The following is an 18,689-nucleotide window of genomic DNA, read 5'->3' as shown; positions in this document are numbered from 1 at the left end:
GCAGGACAGGGATAGAACGTAGTCAGAGACAGTAAGACTGGTGGGAGAACTGGGAAGGGGGAGGGGGGGATGGAGAGAGGGGGAAAGCAAGGATTATTTGAAGTTAGAGAAGTCAATGTTCATACCGCTGGGGTGTAAGCTACCCAAGCAAAATATGAGGTGCTGTTCCTCCAATTTGCGCTGAGCCTCACTCTGACAATGGAGGAGGCCCAGGTCAGATTGGGAATGGGAGGGGGGAGTTAAAGTGCTGAGCAACCGGGAGATCAGGTTGGTCTATCTAGACTACACTTCTTCCCACCCTGCTTCCTGTAAACAGATCTGGCCTGTTGGTCCATCGCCTTGGGATTATTAATCCTCTGTCGTTACCTGTATGCTACCATATGGCTTGATGGGATCCAAGAGTCAAGTGTTTTATTGTCATATGTCCCGAAACGACACAATGAAATCCCAACTTGCAACAGCACAACGGATATGTAAACATAGTATTCTGTAAAACCCATAATAAACAACAAATAAGTTCAGTATATATATATATATATATAAAAATAATAATCAAACAAATCAAGAATAATAGTGCAAAGACAAAACTAATGCCCCCAATTCTATGTAGTTTGGAGCATATTTCAAGGTTGTAGTGTTTAATGGTGGTTGGAAAGAAGGTGTTCCTGAACCTGGACATCACAGTTTTCAGGCCCCAATACATTTCCCTCGATGGCAGGTGTGAAATGAGAGTGTGGCCAGGGTGGTGTGGGTCTCTGATGATGTTGGCTACCTTTTTGAGGTAGCGTCTCCTGTAGATCTCTTCCATGGTGGAAAGGTAAGTACCCATGATGGACCAGGCAGTGTTCACCATCGCTTCGTTCTGTGCTGCAAACTGTGTACATCTGTCGTTGTGCAGCATTAACGCTGACCTTTTGTCTTGTGCTTGCAGGCATTCTTTTGTAGTCGTAGCGATTATTTCCGAGCATTGTTACAGGATCATTTTTCTGAAAGTGAGGAACTTCAGAGTCAGCCCAGTATTCCCATGGTGACACTCCACAATGTGACAGAGGAAATCTTTATCCGAGTCCTCTACTACATCTACAGTGACGCTACCGAGGTAAGATTGGACCCACCAATCAACGGATATTTGACTGGTGCTTAAGCTTAATGATGCATAATGGTGCCCTGATAGAGTTGCTGCTTTAAGGCGCCAGGCACCCGTTCGATCCTAACTACGGGTGCTATCTGTATGGAGTTTGCACGTCCTCCCTATGACTGCATGGGTTTTCTCTGAATGCTCTGGTTTCGATTTTACTCTGAATGCGAGCAAATGCAGATGCTCCGTATTCCTCCCACATTCCAAAGACGTCCAGGTTTGTAGACTAATTGGCTTCAGTAAATTGTACTTTGTCCCTACCGTGTAGGAAAATGCTAATGTACAGGGTGATTGTTGGTCGGCGTGGTTTAGGTGGGCCGAGGGGCCCGTTTTTCTAAAGCCTAAAAGAAGTTGCATCGTGAAGGTTGTTGCAGGGCAACAGAGGATCAAATAAAAGTACTGGAGACACAAGCAACTGCTGATGTTCCATGTACAGGAACATGAATGGGAATCTTGATCAATACACAAAAGTGGTCGAGGAACTCAACAGGTCAGGCAGCATCTGTGAAGGGAATGAACAGGCAGTGTTTCAGGTCAGGACCCAAATCATTGTCTGTCCATTCCTACCACAATTGTTGCCCGAACCACTGAGTTTCTCCAGCACTTTGTCTTTTGCATTAGAAGGTTTTGGATATGCTCAGCAGGTCAGGTGGCATCTGTGAACAGAGAAGCAATTATCTCTTTATTTTTGTAAACCAACACTTGCAGTTTCTTGATTCTACCTGTTATGGGTTTAGGCAAGATATTAGTCCCATCTGATGCTATATAGTTCTGCACCTCTGCTCCTGAAATGAAATGGCGCTTTCAATTTAAGCCTGGATTGGAATGGTCATTGTGACAGCATATTAGACAGCGGCCAATTAGAAGGGAAATGTTCTCAGGAACTTAAAGTCAACAGCTATTTGATATTCTTTGAGTTGACAGGTGCCAGCAGTTTTAAAGATGGGATGGTTTCCCCAACGCACCCGTTCCCTACCCGTAGCCCCCATGGGAGGCATGGTCCTCCAACTCAAGCCGTTCCCGAACGTAAGATTTCAGCACTCCCCTTGCCTCCCTCACCAGTGCTCTTTAAAAATAATTCCTATTGCACTTGCCCTGCATGTTGCAATAGCAATCCATCCTCCCCCTGCTAGTCTATCCATTGTGACATCATCAGTTGAGGCTGCCATTGTGACGTCAGCAGTTGAAGCTGGTCGGTTTGAAATTCAAGGTATTTTGATTTTTTTAAACTTTAATCAGTAATGTCTAGAAATAAAGCATAAAATGTTCAGTGAAAGTGATCTCTGCCTAGAGGGGAAAAGTGTGAATCAGAATATGTAAAACTCTTGTGAAAGTTGGCATTTTTAAAGCTTTAATCGCGAATAATGTGTCAAATATTGGATGAAATCTTCATTGAGGCTGATCTTTGCTAGCTGAGCTATTGTGACATCATCAGTTGAAGCTGTGGTTTTAATTTCAGTCTTTTGACTTTGTTAGACTTTTAATCAGTAATGTCGAGAAATAAAGCATAAAATGTTCAGATAAGGTGTTCAGATGTTCAGATCCCAGCCTCGACGGGAAAAATGTCAATCGGAATATGTAAAAATGTTATCGTTACTGCGTAGTGTTTTTGCGAAGATGTAAAGACAACCACATTTACACACACATATACACACGTACAAGATCAGACTTTTAATAAGTATGTGATAGGATGATGATTGCAGTATTAGATTTTGCCACTAGGTAGCAGTGGTGACTTAAACACGGCTATCTTACTTGAAGCAAATGTATTCCTGTTACAAATATTGCCCTGATCCACAAATATCAATTCTAATTTATTAAGGCATTGTCAGGTTTCCAATATGAGCATTTATCTTCTGCGATATTTGAACCAGAATTGGTGTGCTTTGTGTTTAAAGAAAAAAAGAATCAACAATAGTTACTCCAGCAGTTTGTGTTTTCTTTAAGATTCCAGCATCTGCAGTCTCTTGTGTCTCCCGCATATGAGTATGTCCATTCTGTCTGAATTAGTTATTCGCGAAGGCAACTGGGAGTGTGGTGGGTCACACAGGAGACTCGAATGAATGCCTTTTCCTACAGAACTGTTCCCAGCGAAGCTTGCACGCAATTGCATTTTAGTCTTTGGGATTCTGGTGCACCCTGGCACGTTTTCTACTTTCGTTACCGTGAGAGAGTGAGGCAGTAATACTTTTCAAACTGAGTGCCCTGTAAGTTGCTTCATGGGACAGCAAGCATCAACTATGTGGTTGCAAGCTATGCAGATCTAAAATAATTAGTCAACTAATTGGATTTTATTGGCAGCTTTTATGGCCATTTGCTCTGACAACTATTCATAGTTTAAGCAGATTTACTAAATTACATTTTGTAGCATTCTGCAACATGAATTTGTATTCTGTTCCTCCTACTTTAAAAAAAATAAAACAATTTCCACACTATTGTTTCGTGGGAACCTACCACTTGAAGGCACATTGCCTTCTTCTTGATGAGAACACTTGGATGTGACACAAAATCTTTGGTGAGAATTGCATTTTCATGGATATCAAGGCCATTAGCTGGATCACAGGAGGGGCTAGATACTCTGTAGACTCTTTTATGACAGCACTGTCAAATCAGAGTACTTTATAAACACTTTTAGGGACCTCACAAGGGGCAGAGAACCTGTAAACCAGAAAGTGCCCATTGCCACTTGAGCAATGCACTGTTGAATTAATGTCACCCAAACGTGGACAAATGGAACTAGCTTAGATGGGGCATCTTGGCCTGCATGAATAAGATGGACCAAAGAGCCAGTTTCCGTGCTGAATGACTATGACTCCAATGTTGATATTCCAAAAGGCAGTCAGTCATTGAGCAAAACCTAGATGAATTTGTTTTGTCTGTGTGGAGTTTGCACGTTCTCCCTGTGACCTTGTGGGTTTCCTCCGAGTGGTTCCACTTTCCTCCCGCATTCCAACGACGTGCAGGTTTGTAGGTTAATTGGCTCCTGCGAATTGGCCCTCGTGCATCTGCTGCAAAAGTGGGATAACAGAGAACTAATGTACGGGTGATTGATGCTTTGTTGTGGACTTGGTGGGCGAAAAGGGCCTGTTTCCAGCCTGTATAAACTAAACTAATCTAAAATAAAAGAAAGGAAGAAGAAAGTAGAAACAAAGAACTGCAGATGCTGGTTTATACCAAAGATAGACACAAAATGCTGGCGTAGCTCTGCGGGTCAGGTTGACGTTTCCCAAATCGTCACCCATCCTTTTTTTTTCCAGAGATGCTGCCTGAAGCACTGGGTTACTACAGCACTTTGTGTCTGTGAAAGAAAGGAAGTTTGTTTCAGAGTCATGACAGAGTGTTACAGCCCTAGTTGTTCTTTTTCACTTTCTCTTGCTTGCAGTTATCCCCGGAAAATGTGTACGAGGTGCTGTGTGCTGCTGACCTGTATCTTCTGCCAGGCTTGAAGAGGCTGTGTGGGAAGACCCTTGCAATCATGCTGACTGAGGACAACGTAGTCAGCACCTGGAGGACCGCCAAGCTCTTCAGACTTTCCCGACTGGAAGACCAATGCACGGAATACATGGCTAAAATCATAGAGAAGGTAATTTGTTTTCTTTTGGACCGATGATGTGATGGGTGTGACCTAAATGTTGGCTATCCCCAAATAGATCAAGGTTATTGGAAGCAAAGATAGGATGTAAGGGGGCAGCCATTGTAAGAATTAACAATGTTTTATATTTCAAATTTCAGAAATTAACAGGAAAAAAAGACAACTAGTCTGTGAGAAATGTCCATTGTTTTGCAAATTGATGTGTAAAATTGAAGTGGAAACACAAGAAACAGCAGATGTTGGAATCTTGAACGAAAAGAGTGCTGTGGGTAGTGGGTGGGTCAGGGAGTATCGAGGAGATGATTTTTCAGGTTGGGACCCTGCTTCAAACTGAACAGACAACATTTCAGGTCAGAACCCTTTTTCGGATTGAGGTCTGAAGAAGGGTCCCTATCCAAATTTTGTCTGCCCATTCCTTCCACGGATGCTGCCTGACCCGCTGAGTTCCTCTAACACTTTGTTTTTTACTGCAAGATTAAGTTCTTGGGTTGTTCCATAAGCTATGTACTTGGTATTTGATGAACTGATTTTCAAGCATTTAATAGGAATCTAAGGACCAACCTTTTCTCAGAGGGTGGTGGGTTTATGGAACAAGCTGCCGGAGGTAGTTGAGGCAGGTACAGTAACAACATTGAAAAGACATTTTGATAGGTACATGGATAGGAAAGGTTTAGAGGATCATCTGCCAGATGGGGGCAGGTGGGTCTAGCATAGAAGGGGCGGCATGGACAAGTTGGGCTGAAGGGCCTGTTTATGTGCTGTTTATAACTATAAATTTAAGTTATTTCTTTACAAACAAAAACACAACTTTCTCATGTAGGAAGGAACAGCAAATGTTGGTTTACACTGAAGATAGACACAAAATGCTGGAGTAACTCAGTGGGTAAGGCAGCATCTCTGGAGAAAAGGAATAGGCGACGTTTCGGGTCAAGACCGTTCTTCACACTGAAAGTCAGGGGAGAGGGAAACTTTCTCGTTACTAGGGTTGCGTGATGAGTAGCTTGTGGACTCTATAGCTTTGGGCAGAAAAATATGAGGCAAGTCTGTTTTTAAAAAGCAGTCTCAAGGAATTTAAAAAATGCTTTTAGGATAATGTATTTAATTTACTGTTGATGCTTGAATCTTTCTGAAAGGCGGGAAGCTTTGACACCCAACTGTCAAAGATTTGTAGGAATATTGTGGATCGGGCTTTGTCCGACCTGCCCATGTTACCCCAGTGCACAGTCTGAGCTCCTGCTGCTGTGTAGGGCTTGCAGCTTGCCTCCTGAATAAGATAGTTTGGACATTGGGATTTGGCAAAGGAAGGTTCCAGGGGATTAGTGAGCATGGCTGAGTGCAGGCAACAGCCCCCCCCCACTCTGGAAAATCTAGGTCGCTCTTTTTTTTTTTTTGCTGCAGGGATGTATTCAGTTTCTTTCTACAGTTGCCAGCTGTCTTATAACAAGCTACTTCATCTGACACTCCATTCCAGGTCTGCTTTTTTGGCCCAGCGTTGAACAAGGTTGTTTTACAGTCTTCATTTTATTGATGTGCGGACCACTAGAGCAAACCTTTGCATGGGGCCATCGCAAGACAAAAGAGGTTTTGTCCATTTTGAGCTGAGGAGGAGGCATATTCTTCCATCTCTACATTTAAGGTTTATGAAGTTTGGAGTTTCCAACTTTGCATTCCGTGCTCATCGTCTTACTTAAGACAGACTATTTGTTATACCATTCATTACAACTATTACAAAAAGCAGCATGGTGACGCAGCGGTAGAGTTTCTGCCTTACAGCGCCAGAGACCCGGGTTCTGTCCTGAGTACAGGGGCTGTCTACGGAGTTTGTACGTTACCCCGTGACTGCGTGGGTTTTCTCCGGTTGCTCCGGTTTCCTCCCACTTTCCAAAGACATACAGGCTTGTAAGTTAATTGGCTTTGATAATAATTGTATATTGTCCCCAATGTGCAGGATAATGCTCGTGTATAAGGATCGCTGGTTGGCGCGGACTCGGTGGGTTGAAGGGACGGTTTCCACGCTGTATCTCTAAACTAAATTAAGCTAAAACTCCGGAGTCCCTCATCACACGGTGGACTCTGAACTTGGTGGGAAACAAGAAATTGGTAATCTGGTGTCCAAAACATGCACACATACCTAAGCAGGGTGTCTACCTAGTCAAAGGAACATTCCTTTGTAAACAGGCTAGTTATAACCCTTTGGCCCACTGAGTCCACGCCGACCAGCGATCACCTATTACGTTAGTACTACCTACACACTAGGGATAATTTACATTATTTTTTAACAGAAGCCAATTAACCAACAGATCTGTACGTCTTTGTAGTGTGGGAGGAAACTAGAGCACCCAGGGGGAAACCCACACAGTCACAGGGAGAATGTACAAACTCTGTTCAAATAGCACCCGTAGTCAAGATTGAATCCAGGTCTATAACTCTATCGCTGCGTCACTGTGGCGCCCAGTCATTAAATCATTGGCATTGAGACCTCTTTAGCTGAATAAATTAGCTACTAATATTACATTGGGGAAAGTGCCGTTCCACTATTGAATTATTCACTGTTACATTAATGTTTTCTACTTTGAAAGAACAATCGTCCACTTCAATTCTGCAGTGGATTTTTTTTTCTACCAATAACAATGCACTTATTTTGTTTTTCCCATAAAGCATTTTCATACAATTAACTGCCAAACAGCTTTGTAGACATTCCTGAGTTGCCTCACATTTCCCAGAACTGGATTAGTTCACTATTTGAGTTCAACCAGTCACCCAGCATTTTTGAATACAGAGGGGCGGCACAATGGCGTAGCAGTAGAGTTGCTGATTTACAGCGCCAGAGACCTAGGTTCAGTCCTGACTACGAGTGCTGTGTGCACAGGGGAGTTTGTATGTTCTCCGGGTGCTCTGGGTTTCCTCCCACATCCCAAGGACATGCAAGTATGTAGGTTAATTGGCCCCTGTAAATTGCAAGGGGTGTTGCTGGATTCAAGAGATCGTGTTGTCCAATGCGTCGCAGTGGCGCAACTTGTACAGCCGCTGCCTCGTAGCACCAGAGAGCTGCGTTCAATCCTGACCTTGGCTGCTGTCTGCATGAGGAGTTGGAACATTCTGTGACTGCGTTGGGTTTTCTCTGGGTGCTCCTGTTTCCTCCCGCATCCCAAAGACATGCTGGTTTATAGGTTAATTGATCTCTGAAAAATTGCATCTAGTGTGTAGGGAGTGGATGCGAAACATAGAACTAGAGTGATTGATGGTCAGTGTGGACTCAGTGGGCTGGAGGGCCTGTTTCTGTGCTGTATCTCTAATAATTATCTTAATCAAAAAGCCTGCATGTACTTAGCATGGATGGAAAGCCTTTACATTGAAGTGTAGAGATTATTGCTCTGCAGAAAAATGCAGTCATATTCCAAGCAGCATGACAGCGACATACCAGCGCCCCAGGAGATACTCACCCGGCTTATATCCTGAATCGAAGCAGTGCCCCTGATATAAATGACTCCTGCTGGCGTCTGGCAACAATTGCTGTCACTGGCACATTACCTCTGGAAACACTGGCACCGTTGTAAATGCTATGCAGGGATGGTTTTGTTTTAATATTAAATCACATAACCTCAGCAATATTTCGCCCTCAATCAATACTATTATAATCAATTGCGTTTGAAGAAAGGACCCGACCCGAAATGGCGTTTAGGTTTATTATTGTCATGTTGAGCGGCCACAAAGGTGCAGCGCCAGAGACCCATGTTTGATCCTGCCTGCGGGTACTGTCTGTACGGAGTTTGGACATTCTCCCCGTGACGGCCTGAGTTTTCCCTGGGTTTTCAGTTTTCCTCCCACACTCAAGTCGTACAGGTTTGTAGGTGGTGTACATAGGTTAGTGTACGGGGTGATTGCTGGTCGGCGTGGACTCGGTGAGGCAAAGTGCCTGTTTCTGCACAGTATCTCTAAAGTCTAAAGTGTATCAAAAGTGAAAACCTTTTGTGTACTATCCAAACAGATCAGATATACAATACATAAACACAGGCAAGTCAAACTCAATTACAATAGAGTAAAGGAAAGATATAGAGGGCAGAATATTAGTATTGATTGGTACAGGTGTCAAGGGTTATGGGGAGAAGGCAGAAGTATGGGGTTAAGAGAGAAAGATAGATCAGCCATGATCGAATGACGACGTAGACTTGATGAGCCGAATGGCCTAATTCTGCACCTATCACGTGAAGAATATAGTTCTCAGCATTGGAGCGCATCAGTTCCAGAGACAAAGTCCAATGTCTGCAATGGGGTAGAGGTGAATCGGACAGTACCCCAGCTTATGGAAGGACCGTTCAGAAGTCTGACAACAGAGGTGAAGAAGCTGTTCCTGGGTGTGGTGGTGCGCACATTCAAACTTCTGTGTCTTCTGCCAGCCGGGAGTGGAGAGAAGGAGGAATGACCGGGGCGGGACAAGTCTTTGATTATGTTGGCAGCGTGAAGTGTAAATGGTGGAAAGTCTGGTCTGTGTGATGGGCTGGGCTACATCTATAACTCTCTTCAATTTCTTACAGTCTTGGGTGGGCTGTTCCCAAAGGAAGCTGTGATACAACCCAACAGTACGTCTATTCCCTCCACAGAGGTCCTGCAGCACTTTGTGTTTTGATCTGTTAAAATCAGTAACTCACATCGATGCTATCTGTTTCTCAATCCTACTCTAATGACTACACTTTAAAGCAACTCCCTTTAAAGTAACCAGTTTTATAGCAAGTGTTTTGTACATTACATTGAGGACATACTTAATATTTGTGTTCTTTAAACAGTATTGGAAGTAATTCCTGTTTATTTATACCAGCCAAGAGAGTAGGCAAGGTCTCAGATTATCATTTCATTTGAAAGATAGACCTGCTGAATGTGAAGGTCTTGCTCAGGGCTGCAATGGATTGTTGTGCTCTGGTATTCTGAGGTGCCCAGATAGAACATAGAACAGTACAGCTCAAAAAAAGGCCCTTCGACCCACAATGTCTGTGCTGAGCATGAAGCCAAGACAATCAATTATATACCTGCACATAACCCATTTCCACCTATTTCCTGCATATCCATGTGCGTATACAAACGTATTTTAATGCCACTAACTTGCCTGCAGCATGTTCCAGGCCCACGTCACTCTCTGTGTAAAAATAACTTGTCCTGCAAAGTTCCTTTAAAAAGGAGATGAAGAGGAATTTCTTTAGTCAGTGGGTGGTGAATCTGTGGAATTCATTGCCACAGACGGTTGTGGAGGCCAAGTCATTGGGTATTTTTAAGGCGGAGATTGACAGATTCTTCAGGGGTTATGGGGAGAAGGCAGGAGAATGGGGTTGAGAGAGAAAGATAGATTAGCCATGATTGAATGGTGGAGTGGACTTGATGGACCAAATGGTCTAATTCTGCTCCTAGAACCTATGAACATAAACATTGCCCCACTCACCATAAAGCTATTCCCCGACCAGTATTTGATTTTTCCTGGGTTCGATTCTGACTGTCTACCCTCTCTTTGCCCCATATTTTTATATACTTCTATCAGGTAGAATATGGCTCAGATGGCAACATTTAAGAAACATTTCAACTGGTACATGGGTAGGGCAGGTTTAGAGGGATATGGGCCAAACGCAGGCAGGTGGGACGTGTAGATGAGACATGTTGGTGTGGGCAAGTTGGGCCGTTGGGCCTGTTTCCACGTTGTCTGACTCTATGTGATGAGGGGAAAGGAGGCACCTCAGTTCTAACCACTTTTGCTTGTACTTTGTAGCTTGTGGAGTCAGAAGAGTTTGCACAAGTGGTACAAGATGACGCCACGGCTGTTGAGGACCGACAGGAGACTGACTCTATCCCCCTGGTGGACGATATCCGCTTCCATGTTACCAGCAACGTACAGACTTACAGCGCCATTGAGGAAGCTAATCAGAAACTGAAAGCCCTGGATGAACTCCTGGCTAGATTGGAACTCGAGTGTTAAGTTGCTTTGCAGTTGTGACCGGCTGCACACATCCCATTGGAAGTACTGTGCTAAAAAAACGATGAGCTCTTTGCTCAGGCAATATTTTTCATTTCTCGTAAGCTCAACTACACTTTAACGCGATAAGAATCGAGGACTTTTATTCGAGAGATGTGTCCCATGTTGGCCTACATTAAATGGAAGTTTAAAGCAATAAGATAGAGCCCTAACAACTTTTTAAACTTTCCAACTAGTGCAAAATTATTAACAGTAATCCTCATTTTCCAATCTCAACAATTAATGTTATCAACTATGCAGTTTCCAACATCAACGATGGTACTTCAGTTTGCTGCAGACTTGTTAGAAATCTCTGGTTGCTGAGAACTAAGAAACGCTTCCAAATGCTACCAAACTCTTTATGGTCTGAATCTTAACTGTTACAGTATTTGGATAAAGAATGCTAAATATCAACAGTTTATCTACCATAATCTGTAGAACAAGGAGAATGAACATCAAATCAAATGTCCTCAACTGAAATGTGCTGTTTGTTATTTTGCATCCTTCTTTCAGATGCATCAAGTTTGCAATATTTTCTGTGCTTTTATTTAAGATTTTGTCATTTGCTGTGGGGTTTTTTTTGTTTCAAGAAAGCTTGTGCTGCAAGGATCTGGATTATTGCAAATTTGCAAAATAATTTAAATGCATTAATTCTTGCATTTCACGCTGTATCCCTTCAATAATAATAATGGGTTTTAGGCGTCAGCTTTGCTAACTTCATGTGCTGTTTTGTTTTGCATTGTAACAATATTCAGTCTGGCCCAGCATCCTTGACCGGCCAGCCAAGAGAGAGTACTGTACTGGCAGGAATGCCGAGTGCCTGCTGTTGTTGGGATCTCTGCCGATCAGGTCACTTTTGGTCCACTGCGTGATGTGAGTCAATGCCATAACTGGTGTTAAATCCCTAAACAAGCAGCTACTATAATAAATGTAGCGATGAATCACTCGCCTAATAAGGTCTGAATGTGTGTTTGAAGAGGCAGTGAGTATAATGTCGTTGCTCCTCCCTCTGAGTTGAAATTGACATTTGCATCTGTAACTATTTAGTTTAACTTCTTGGTAAATGCCAGGGCTGTTTGATCATAAGACATAAGAGCAGAATTAGGTCATTCGGCCCTTCGAGTCTGCTCAGCCGTTTGATCATGGCTGATCTATTTTTCCCTCTCAACCCCATTCTCCTGCTTTCTCCCTGTGACACACTTACTAATTAAGAACCTGTCAATCTCCGTTTTGAAAATACCAAATGACTTGGCCTCCACAGCCATCTGTGGCATGAATTCCACAGATTCACTGGGCCTTTGGCTAAAGAACCCTCCCCATCTCTATTCTAAAGGTACATTCTTTTATTCTGAGGCTGTGCCTTCTGGTCCTAGACTCTCCTATTACCAGAAACATCCTCTCCACATCCACTCTATTTAGGCTTAATCGTGCACTTTACCCTAGATTCTGTACTTAGATTTGCATAGACCTGCAAGTAATTTGATCCACCCTGGTCCAATCTGCTAATTTGGTTCATAGTGGCAGCTCTAGCATTTGCATTCATTTTTGCATTTCAAGCTGTATCCCTTCAATAATATTACTTGCTTTTTCAACGCCTTCCTTCTTTCAGACTGCAAGCATGGTTCACTATCTGATGTTGTCGCTCTTACATGGACCATTCTGTGAGAACGGAGATACGAGGAACTGCAGATGCTGGAATCTGGAGCAAAACAGAAAGTGCTGGAGGAACTCAGCGGGTCAGCCAGCATCTGTGATGGGAATGGGCAGGTACTATTACGGGTTAGGATCTCCTTTAGACTGACCTGTTCCGACCCGAAATGTTGTCTGTCCATTCCCTCCAAAGATGCTGCCTGATCCGCTGCGTTCCTCCAGCACTGTGTACATTGCTCATTCTGTGAGAATACTGATATTAATGACGGAACCCTTCCTATTTATCTCATCCCAGCTTGAAGATCCCAAGACCAGATCAATCCATCAGTAAAACACAAAGTGCTGGGGGAATTCTGTGGGTCAGGCAGCATCTGTAGAAGGTCTGAAGAAGAGTCCCCGACCTGAAACCTCACCCATCCATTTCCCTCCACAGATGCTGCCTGACCAGCTGAGTTTTGCTCAAGATTTCAACATCTGCAGTTCCTTATGTTTACTAGCTTCTCTGCTCCACGCTCACTCATTGACCAGATGACCACAGATTATCCTTGTGATCACCCTGGTTCCACCACATCAGAGACGTTGCTAGGATTTGAGACCCATCTATGCTGGGGCTCAACTATTTCTCGCATACAAGGATGTTTCTACAATTGGGAGAGTCCAGGACCAGAGGCCACAGCCTCAGAATAAAATGACACCCCTTGAAAAAGGAGATGAGGAGGAATTTATTTAGTCAGAAGGCGGTGAATCTATGGAATGGCGGAGTAGACTCGATGGGCAAAATTACCTAATTCTGCTCCTATGACTTATGAACATATCTCAATTGCCGCTCAATTATATCTCCAACTCCTCCTCTCCCACCATCTCCAGACCAGTGTGAATCAGCCCAATCCTAATGTTGTCCATAATTGAGGCTGGGATCGGTCAGTCCAGAGTAACACCATCTGACTCCGTATCTTCTCATTAAACATATGAACTATATGTTTATTAAAAGCGTTAAAACCTGTAAAACCTAAAGGAAACTGCGCACTTAAGATTCTTGCAGGGGTAAATGCCACTATCTCATTGGAAACTATACTATCACTATCCTTTCCTATCACAATACTAATTATATTTGCACCCTTGTCTTCAACCTTGGCAGTTGGATTCTCCCCTCACCCCTCCACCCACCCGCCCCCCTCCCATTACTACCCCCTGCAGCTACTGTATATCCAGTAAGTACTGCTGTGGGGGACATCATTGACTTTGTTGCAAACGACCTGTTTGTAAACACCCAGATGACAAACGCCCATATTATAATCAATGACTTCCACAACATCATTAAAACTAACCCTACCACCCTTATTAAAACTATCTTTATTAAAACCACCAGTCCTACCCTTGCGCATGACCTGAAGGTCCCCACTAAAACTACCAGGGGATCGGCTACCACCAATATGGTTAAACTAATTAAACGGGGGTGACTAATTATACTAAATTTCATTTCATTTTTTTATTTGGATTCCAGGCTCTGCAGGCATAATATGAGGTTAATTTGCTTTATTCTTTCCATTTTTTTTGTTAAAATATATTTCTCTGCATTGCTCTAATTTGTATTGTACAAAAATGGAAATTCATATTTAATGATTGTTCTTAAATGGCTACCAGAAACGATAGTTTATTTTATCTAATTTAATTTGTATATAATATATATTTCATTTAAAATCTGTTTGGGTCTCACATTAAAAGAACGCTCCTTCAGTTCGGATTCAAAGACATGGGTTGTTCTCTTGTTTATTTAATTATTCCGAACTGGTTTCCCGGTTCACTGTCGTGAAAATGCTGCAGATTTCAAGTGATGAAATTGAACATTAGGCCAGAGAAGCTTTGCATTTGAAATGTGCTGTGATTTGCTCCCTATGCAAATGAATGTTAATAAGTTGTGTTATTTATAAATCTCAATATGTTGTTACCAGCAGGGAGTGTAATTTTTTTTTTTTTAATTCTTGGATGAAGAAACTGCTTTCTTCATTGAGAGATTTTTGATTATTTAATAGAAATAGAAATGGGTGAGGTAATTTAGCTTAGGAATACAGCGAATGGTATGTTAGCTTTCATAGCAAAAGGATTTGAGTATAGGAGCAGGGAGGTTCTACTGCAGTTGTACAGGGTCTTGGTGAGACCACACCTGGAGTATTGCGTACAGTTTTGGTCTCCAAATCTGAGGAAGGACATTATTGCCATAGAGGGAGTGCAGAGAAGGTTCACCAGACTGATTCCTGGGATGTCAGGACTGTCTTATGAAGAAAGACTGGATAGACTTGGTTTATACTCTCTAGAATTTAGGAGATTGAGAGGGGATCTTATAGAAACTTACAAAATTCTTAAGGGGTTGGACAGGCTAGATGCAGGAAGATTGCTCCCGATGTTGGGGAAGTCCAGGACAAGGGGTCACAGCTTAAGGATAAGGGGAAAATCCTTTAAAACTGAGATGAGAAGAACTTTTTTCACACAGAGAGTGGTGAATCTCTGGAACTCTCTGCCACAGAGGGTAGTCGAGGCCAGTTCATTGGCTATATTTAAGAGGGAGTTAGATGTGGCCCTTGTGGCTAAGGGGATCAGAGGGTATGGAGAGAAGGCAGGTACGGGATACTGAGTTGGATGATCAGCCATGATCATATTGAATGGCGGTGCAGGCTCGAAGGGCCGAATGGCCTACTCCTGCACCTAATTTCTATGTTTCTATACAGCAAGGAATCTGATCATGTATGTCAGAAGTGCAGATGCTGGATAAAATCAAAGCTAGATGCAGTGCTGGTAACCCAGCAGGTGAGGCAGCATCTATGGAGAGAAGGAATGGGTGATGTTTCGGATCGAGACCCTTCTTCAGACTGATGTCGGGGGAGGGGGCGGGACAAAGATAGAAAGCAGGCAGAGACAGTGGGACTAGTAGGGGAACTGGGAAGGGGGAGGGGGAGGGGAGGGAGAGAGGAGGGAGAGAGAAAGCAAGGGCTATCTGGTTAGAGAAGTCAACGTTCATACCACTGGGGTGTAAGCTACCCAAGCGGAATATGAGGTGCTGTTCCTCCAATTTGCACTGGGCCTCACTCTGACAATGGAGGAGTCCCAGGACAGAAAGGTCAGATTGGGAGGGGGAGTTGAAGTGCTGAGCAACCGAGAGATCAGGTAGGTTACGACGGACTGTGAGCGGAGGTGTTCAGCGAAACGATCGCTGAGCCTGCGCTTGGTCTCACCAATGTAGAGAAGTCGACGCTGGATGCTGTTGTAACATAAAGTGCTGGAGTAATTCAGTGGGTCAGGCAGCGTCTCTAAAGTTCGCTCACACTAGTTCTACGTTATTCCACTTTCTCATCCACCCCCTGCATTCTCGAGGCAATTTTACAGATGGCCAATTAACCTACAAACCCACTCGTCTTTGTGACATGAGAGGAAACCGGAGCATCCGGAGGAATCCACGCAGTCACAAGGAGAATGTGCAAACTCCACCCAGACAGGAGGTCAGGATTGAAGCTGGGCCTCTGATGCTCCACTATATTGGGATGCAATTCACTTCTCATCATTAGAGACCATGGATTGTAAAGGTCAAGTGTTAAATAGGTTTGAGCCTTCCTGGAATAAACTTTAAATTATTCTGTTCCTATGACGTACTATGGGATTAAATTGTCTGTCTGGTCCAAGTAAGTTCCAGTGACGTCAGTGAGTTTGCGGAAGCGGTCACGGACTTCATTGCAATAATAGCCGATAACATTGTCCCCACGATAAGGGTTAGCATCTTTCCTAATCAAAAACCCTGGGTGGACAGGTCCATTTGCGTTGCCTTGAATGCGCGCACCGCTGCTTACAACTCTGGCCTGGCATCCGGAAATATGGACGATTACAAGGTAGAGTCCTACCGACTGCGAAGGGCGGCAAAGGATGCAAAAAGTAGGTACAGGGACAGGATGGAGTCGCAGATGGAGCAGCAGGACACCAGACGCCTTTGGCAGGGGCTATGGACTATAACTAACTACAGGAGCAGCCCTCCCTCAACCGGAAGTGCCGGCACCTCCCTAACTGACGACCTGAACTCTTTCTACGCACGATTCAAGACTGGCAACATCACCCCTAGCTCGCCGGCTAACAACAACACCGCCAGCGTGCTGGCTAGCGAGGTTGGAGGGAGATCCTCTGCTCTGCCCAGGACAAGAAAGCACTGCAGAGAGTATTGCTTTCAGCCGAACGCACTATGGGAACTACACTCGCCCCCCCCCCCCCCCCCCACAGGACCTATTTATCAGAAGGTGCAGATCCAGAGCCAGCAACATTATGAGGGACCCCTACCACCCCAGCAACGGACTGTTCCAGCTGCTACGGTCAGGCAAACGCCTCCGCTGTCATGCTGTGAAAACAGAGAGGATGAGACGGAGTTTCTTCCCACAGGCCATCAGGACTGTAAACTCTTATCTCACCAGGGACTAATTTACTGTTGTGTTGTGTCTTTTTTTAATTGTTGCTTTTTTTCTAACATGTAAATACTGATTCTGTTCTATTCTGTTTTGTAGTTTTTGCACAATCTGCAGGCATTGCCACTTTCATTTCATTGCACATCTTGTATGTGTGTGACAAATAAACCTGACTTGACTTGTCTTGACTCAAAAACCCAGCAGCTACTAGTGGTGAAATCTGATGAACAGTTCACTTTCCCTTTCTGATGCCATGAATCTTTCCAGCTGCCGATGATGGTTCACATTCTTCTTGAACATTTTCACCAGAGTGGAAATATTTGTATACATACAGGGAAGAAAAAAACATTTTTGGGTGCATTTACTGCTGGGGGTTCTCGGTGGGTCAGGCAGCATCTGTGAATAACATGGACAAATGACATTTTGGGTTGGGACCCTTCAGTCTGAAGATCCAAAATATTGTCTCTTCTTTCCTTCCACCGATGCTGCCTGACCCACCGAGTTCCTCCAGTACTTTGTGCTTCTCTCGAGATTCCAGCATCTGCAGTCTCTTGTGTCTGTCATATGTGTGTCAATTGACTTCTGTGCTAAAGTGGTGCAATTCTGGTGTGATAATTTTACTTCACTGTTTCAAATTGACGCCATCTGCCACATACACATTGATGTTTGCATCCAGAATAGTAAGATTAAACGAGAACTTACCAGTTTGAAGTTTGATCTTTATTTTATGAGGAGGAACGTTGAGGGAATAAGTGAAGAACCCCGCCAGGACGCATGCGTGTCATTCTTCAAAGCAGCGGTGTGAAATCACAGATAACTGTAATGACTAAACATAGTAAGATTAGAGAAGAGATACCAGTTCAGGATATAATCAAGGGTGGGAGCGGAGGGCACGTATTCCCTCAACGTTCTACCTCATAAAATAAAGATCAAACTTCAAACTGGTAAGTTCTCGTTTAATCTTACTATTTTACTTCGGAGTCACGTGAGTGACTACGTGAAGATTTTAAAGCTCTGTGATTTCATTGCCGTGGAACGAGTCCATGCATCACATCTGCCTTGATTTTTGGGGAGAATAGAATTAACATCATTAGACATCAATACGATATTGAAACCCAACAGTGAAAATATTAACACCAATTATTGCCCCTATTTATGGGGTAAATTATATTACAGAACTTAAATTTGTTTCTGCAAATGTTCCAGGTTCAATGACTGGTTTGTTATAAAGCCGTTGGAAAGTTCCTCCGTTGACCATCCTGCTGTCTTGAGGATTTGGTCCATTGGTATGTCCAACTTCATAGCTGCCAATGTAGCTGCAGCCCTGGTGGAGTGAGATTTGAAATGCTAGTGTCCACTCCAGCCTATTTAGGACTTGATTTTTCCCATCTAGAGATGGTCTGGACTGTCACTGTTTTGAATGGCTGTTAGTAGCTGATTAAAGTGACATTTCTTCCCTCTGATGATCTTAGTATACTTCATGTATGATAGTAAGTGAGTTATAATACAGAGACGACCATCTGTAGGGTAGGCTCTGAATTCTGTTTAAAAAAAATAAAAATTAGGCGTGTTGACCCCTGTCTGTTCTGTATGACTATTACACTGATGTAAACCTTAAATTCCAGATGAATTAATCATGTTGTCCAACCTTATTTTCTGTAGTGACTGGACCCTTAGTGCCGTGACCAGGACCATCAGCATGACTGTTTTCATAGTCAGTTTCCGTAGGAACAGAGCTGTAGCTGGAGACCAGTTTCTTAACATGGTCAGTATAATGCTCACATCCCGTATTTGGAAGTACCTGGTTCTTGGGGATTAATTTTGAAAATGCCCCTCATGAGTTTGTTTACCAGGGTGTGTCCCAACAGAATGCCG

At 43.5% G+C, this 18,689-nt stretch overlaps 1 protein-coding gene across 6 annotated transcripts in view; it reads left to right on the top strand.

Annotated features, from left to right (window-relative positions):
* abtb1 (ankyrin repeat and BTB domain containing 1) overlaps nt 1–14,129 on the top strand; it is a 56,054-nt gene extending 41,925 nt beyond the window's left edge. For all 6 annotated transcript variants that reach the window (XM_033036987.1, XM_033036985.1, XM_033036988.1 and 3 more), the window contains 3 exons: nt 932–1,099; nt 4,521–4,721; nt 10,483–14,129. In XM_033036987.1, the coding sequence (XP_032892878.1) occupies nt 932–1,099; nt 4,521–4,721; nt 10,483–10,689 (576 nt within the window). In that variant the 3' untranslated portion in view covers nt 10,690–14,129. The remainder of the gene's footprint in view (nt 1–931; nt 1,100–4,520; nt 4,722–10,482) is intronic.
* Nucleotides 14,130–18,689: the final 4,560 nt, after the last annotated feature.

The sequence above is a fragment of the Amblyraja radiata genome, chromosome 18, assembly GCF_010909765.2.
Source record: "Amblyraja radiata isolate CabotCenter1 chromosome 18, sAmbRad1.1.pri, whole genome shotgun sequence".
Lineage (NCBI taxonomy): Eukaryota > Metazoa > Chordata > Chondrichthyes > Rajiformes > Rajidae > Amblyraja > Amblyraja radiata.
Note: the sequence above shows the minus strand (reverse complement) of the source record. Positions and strands in the feature narration are given on the sequence as shown.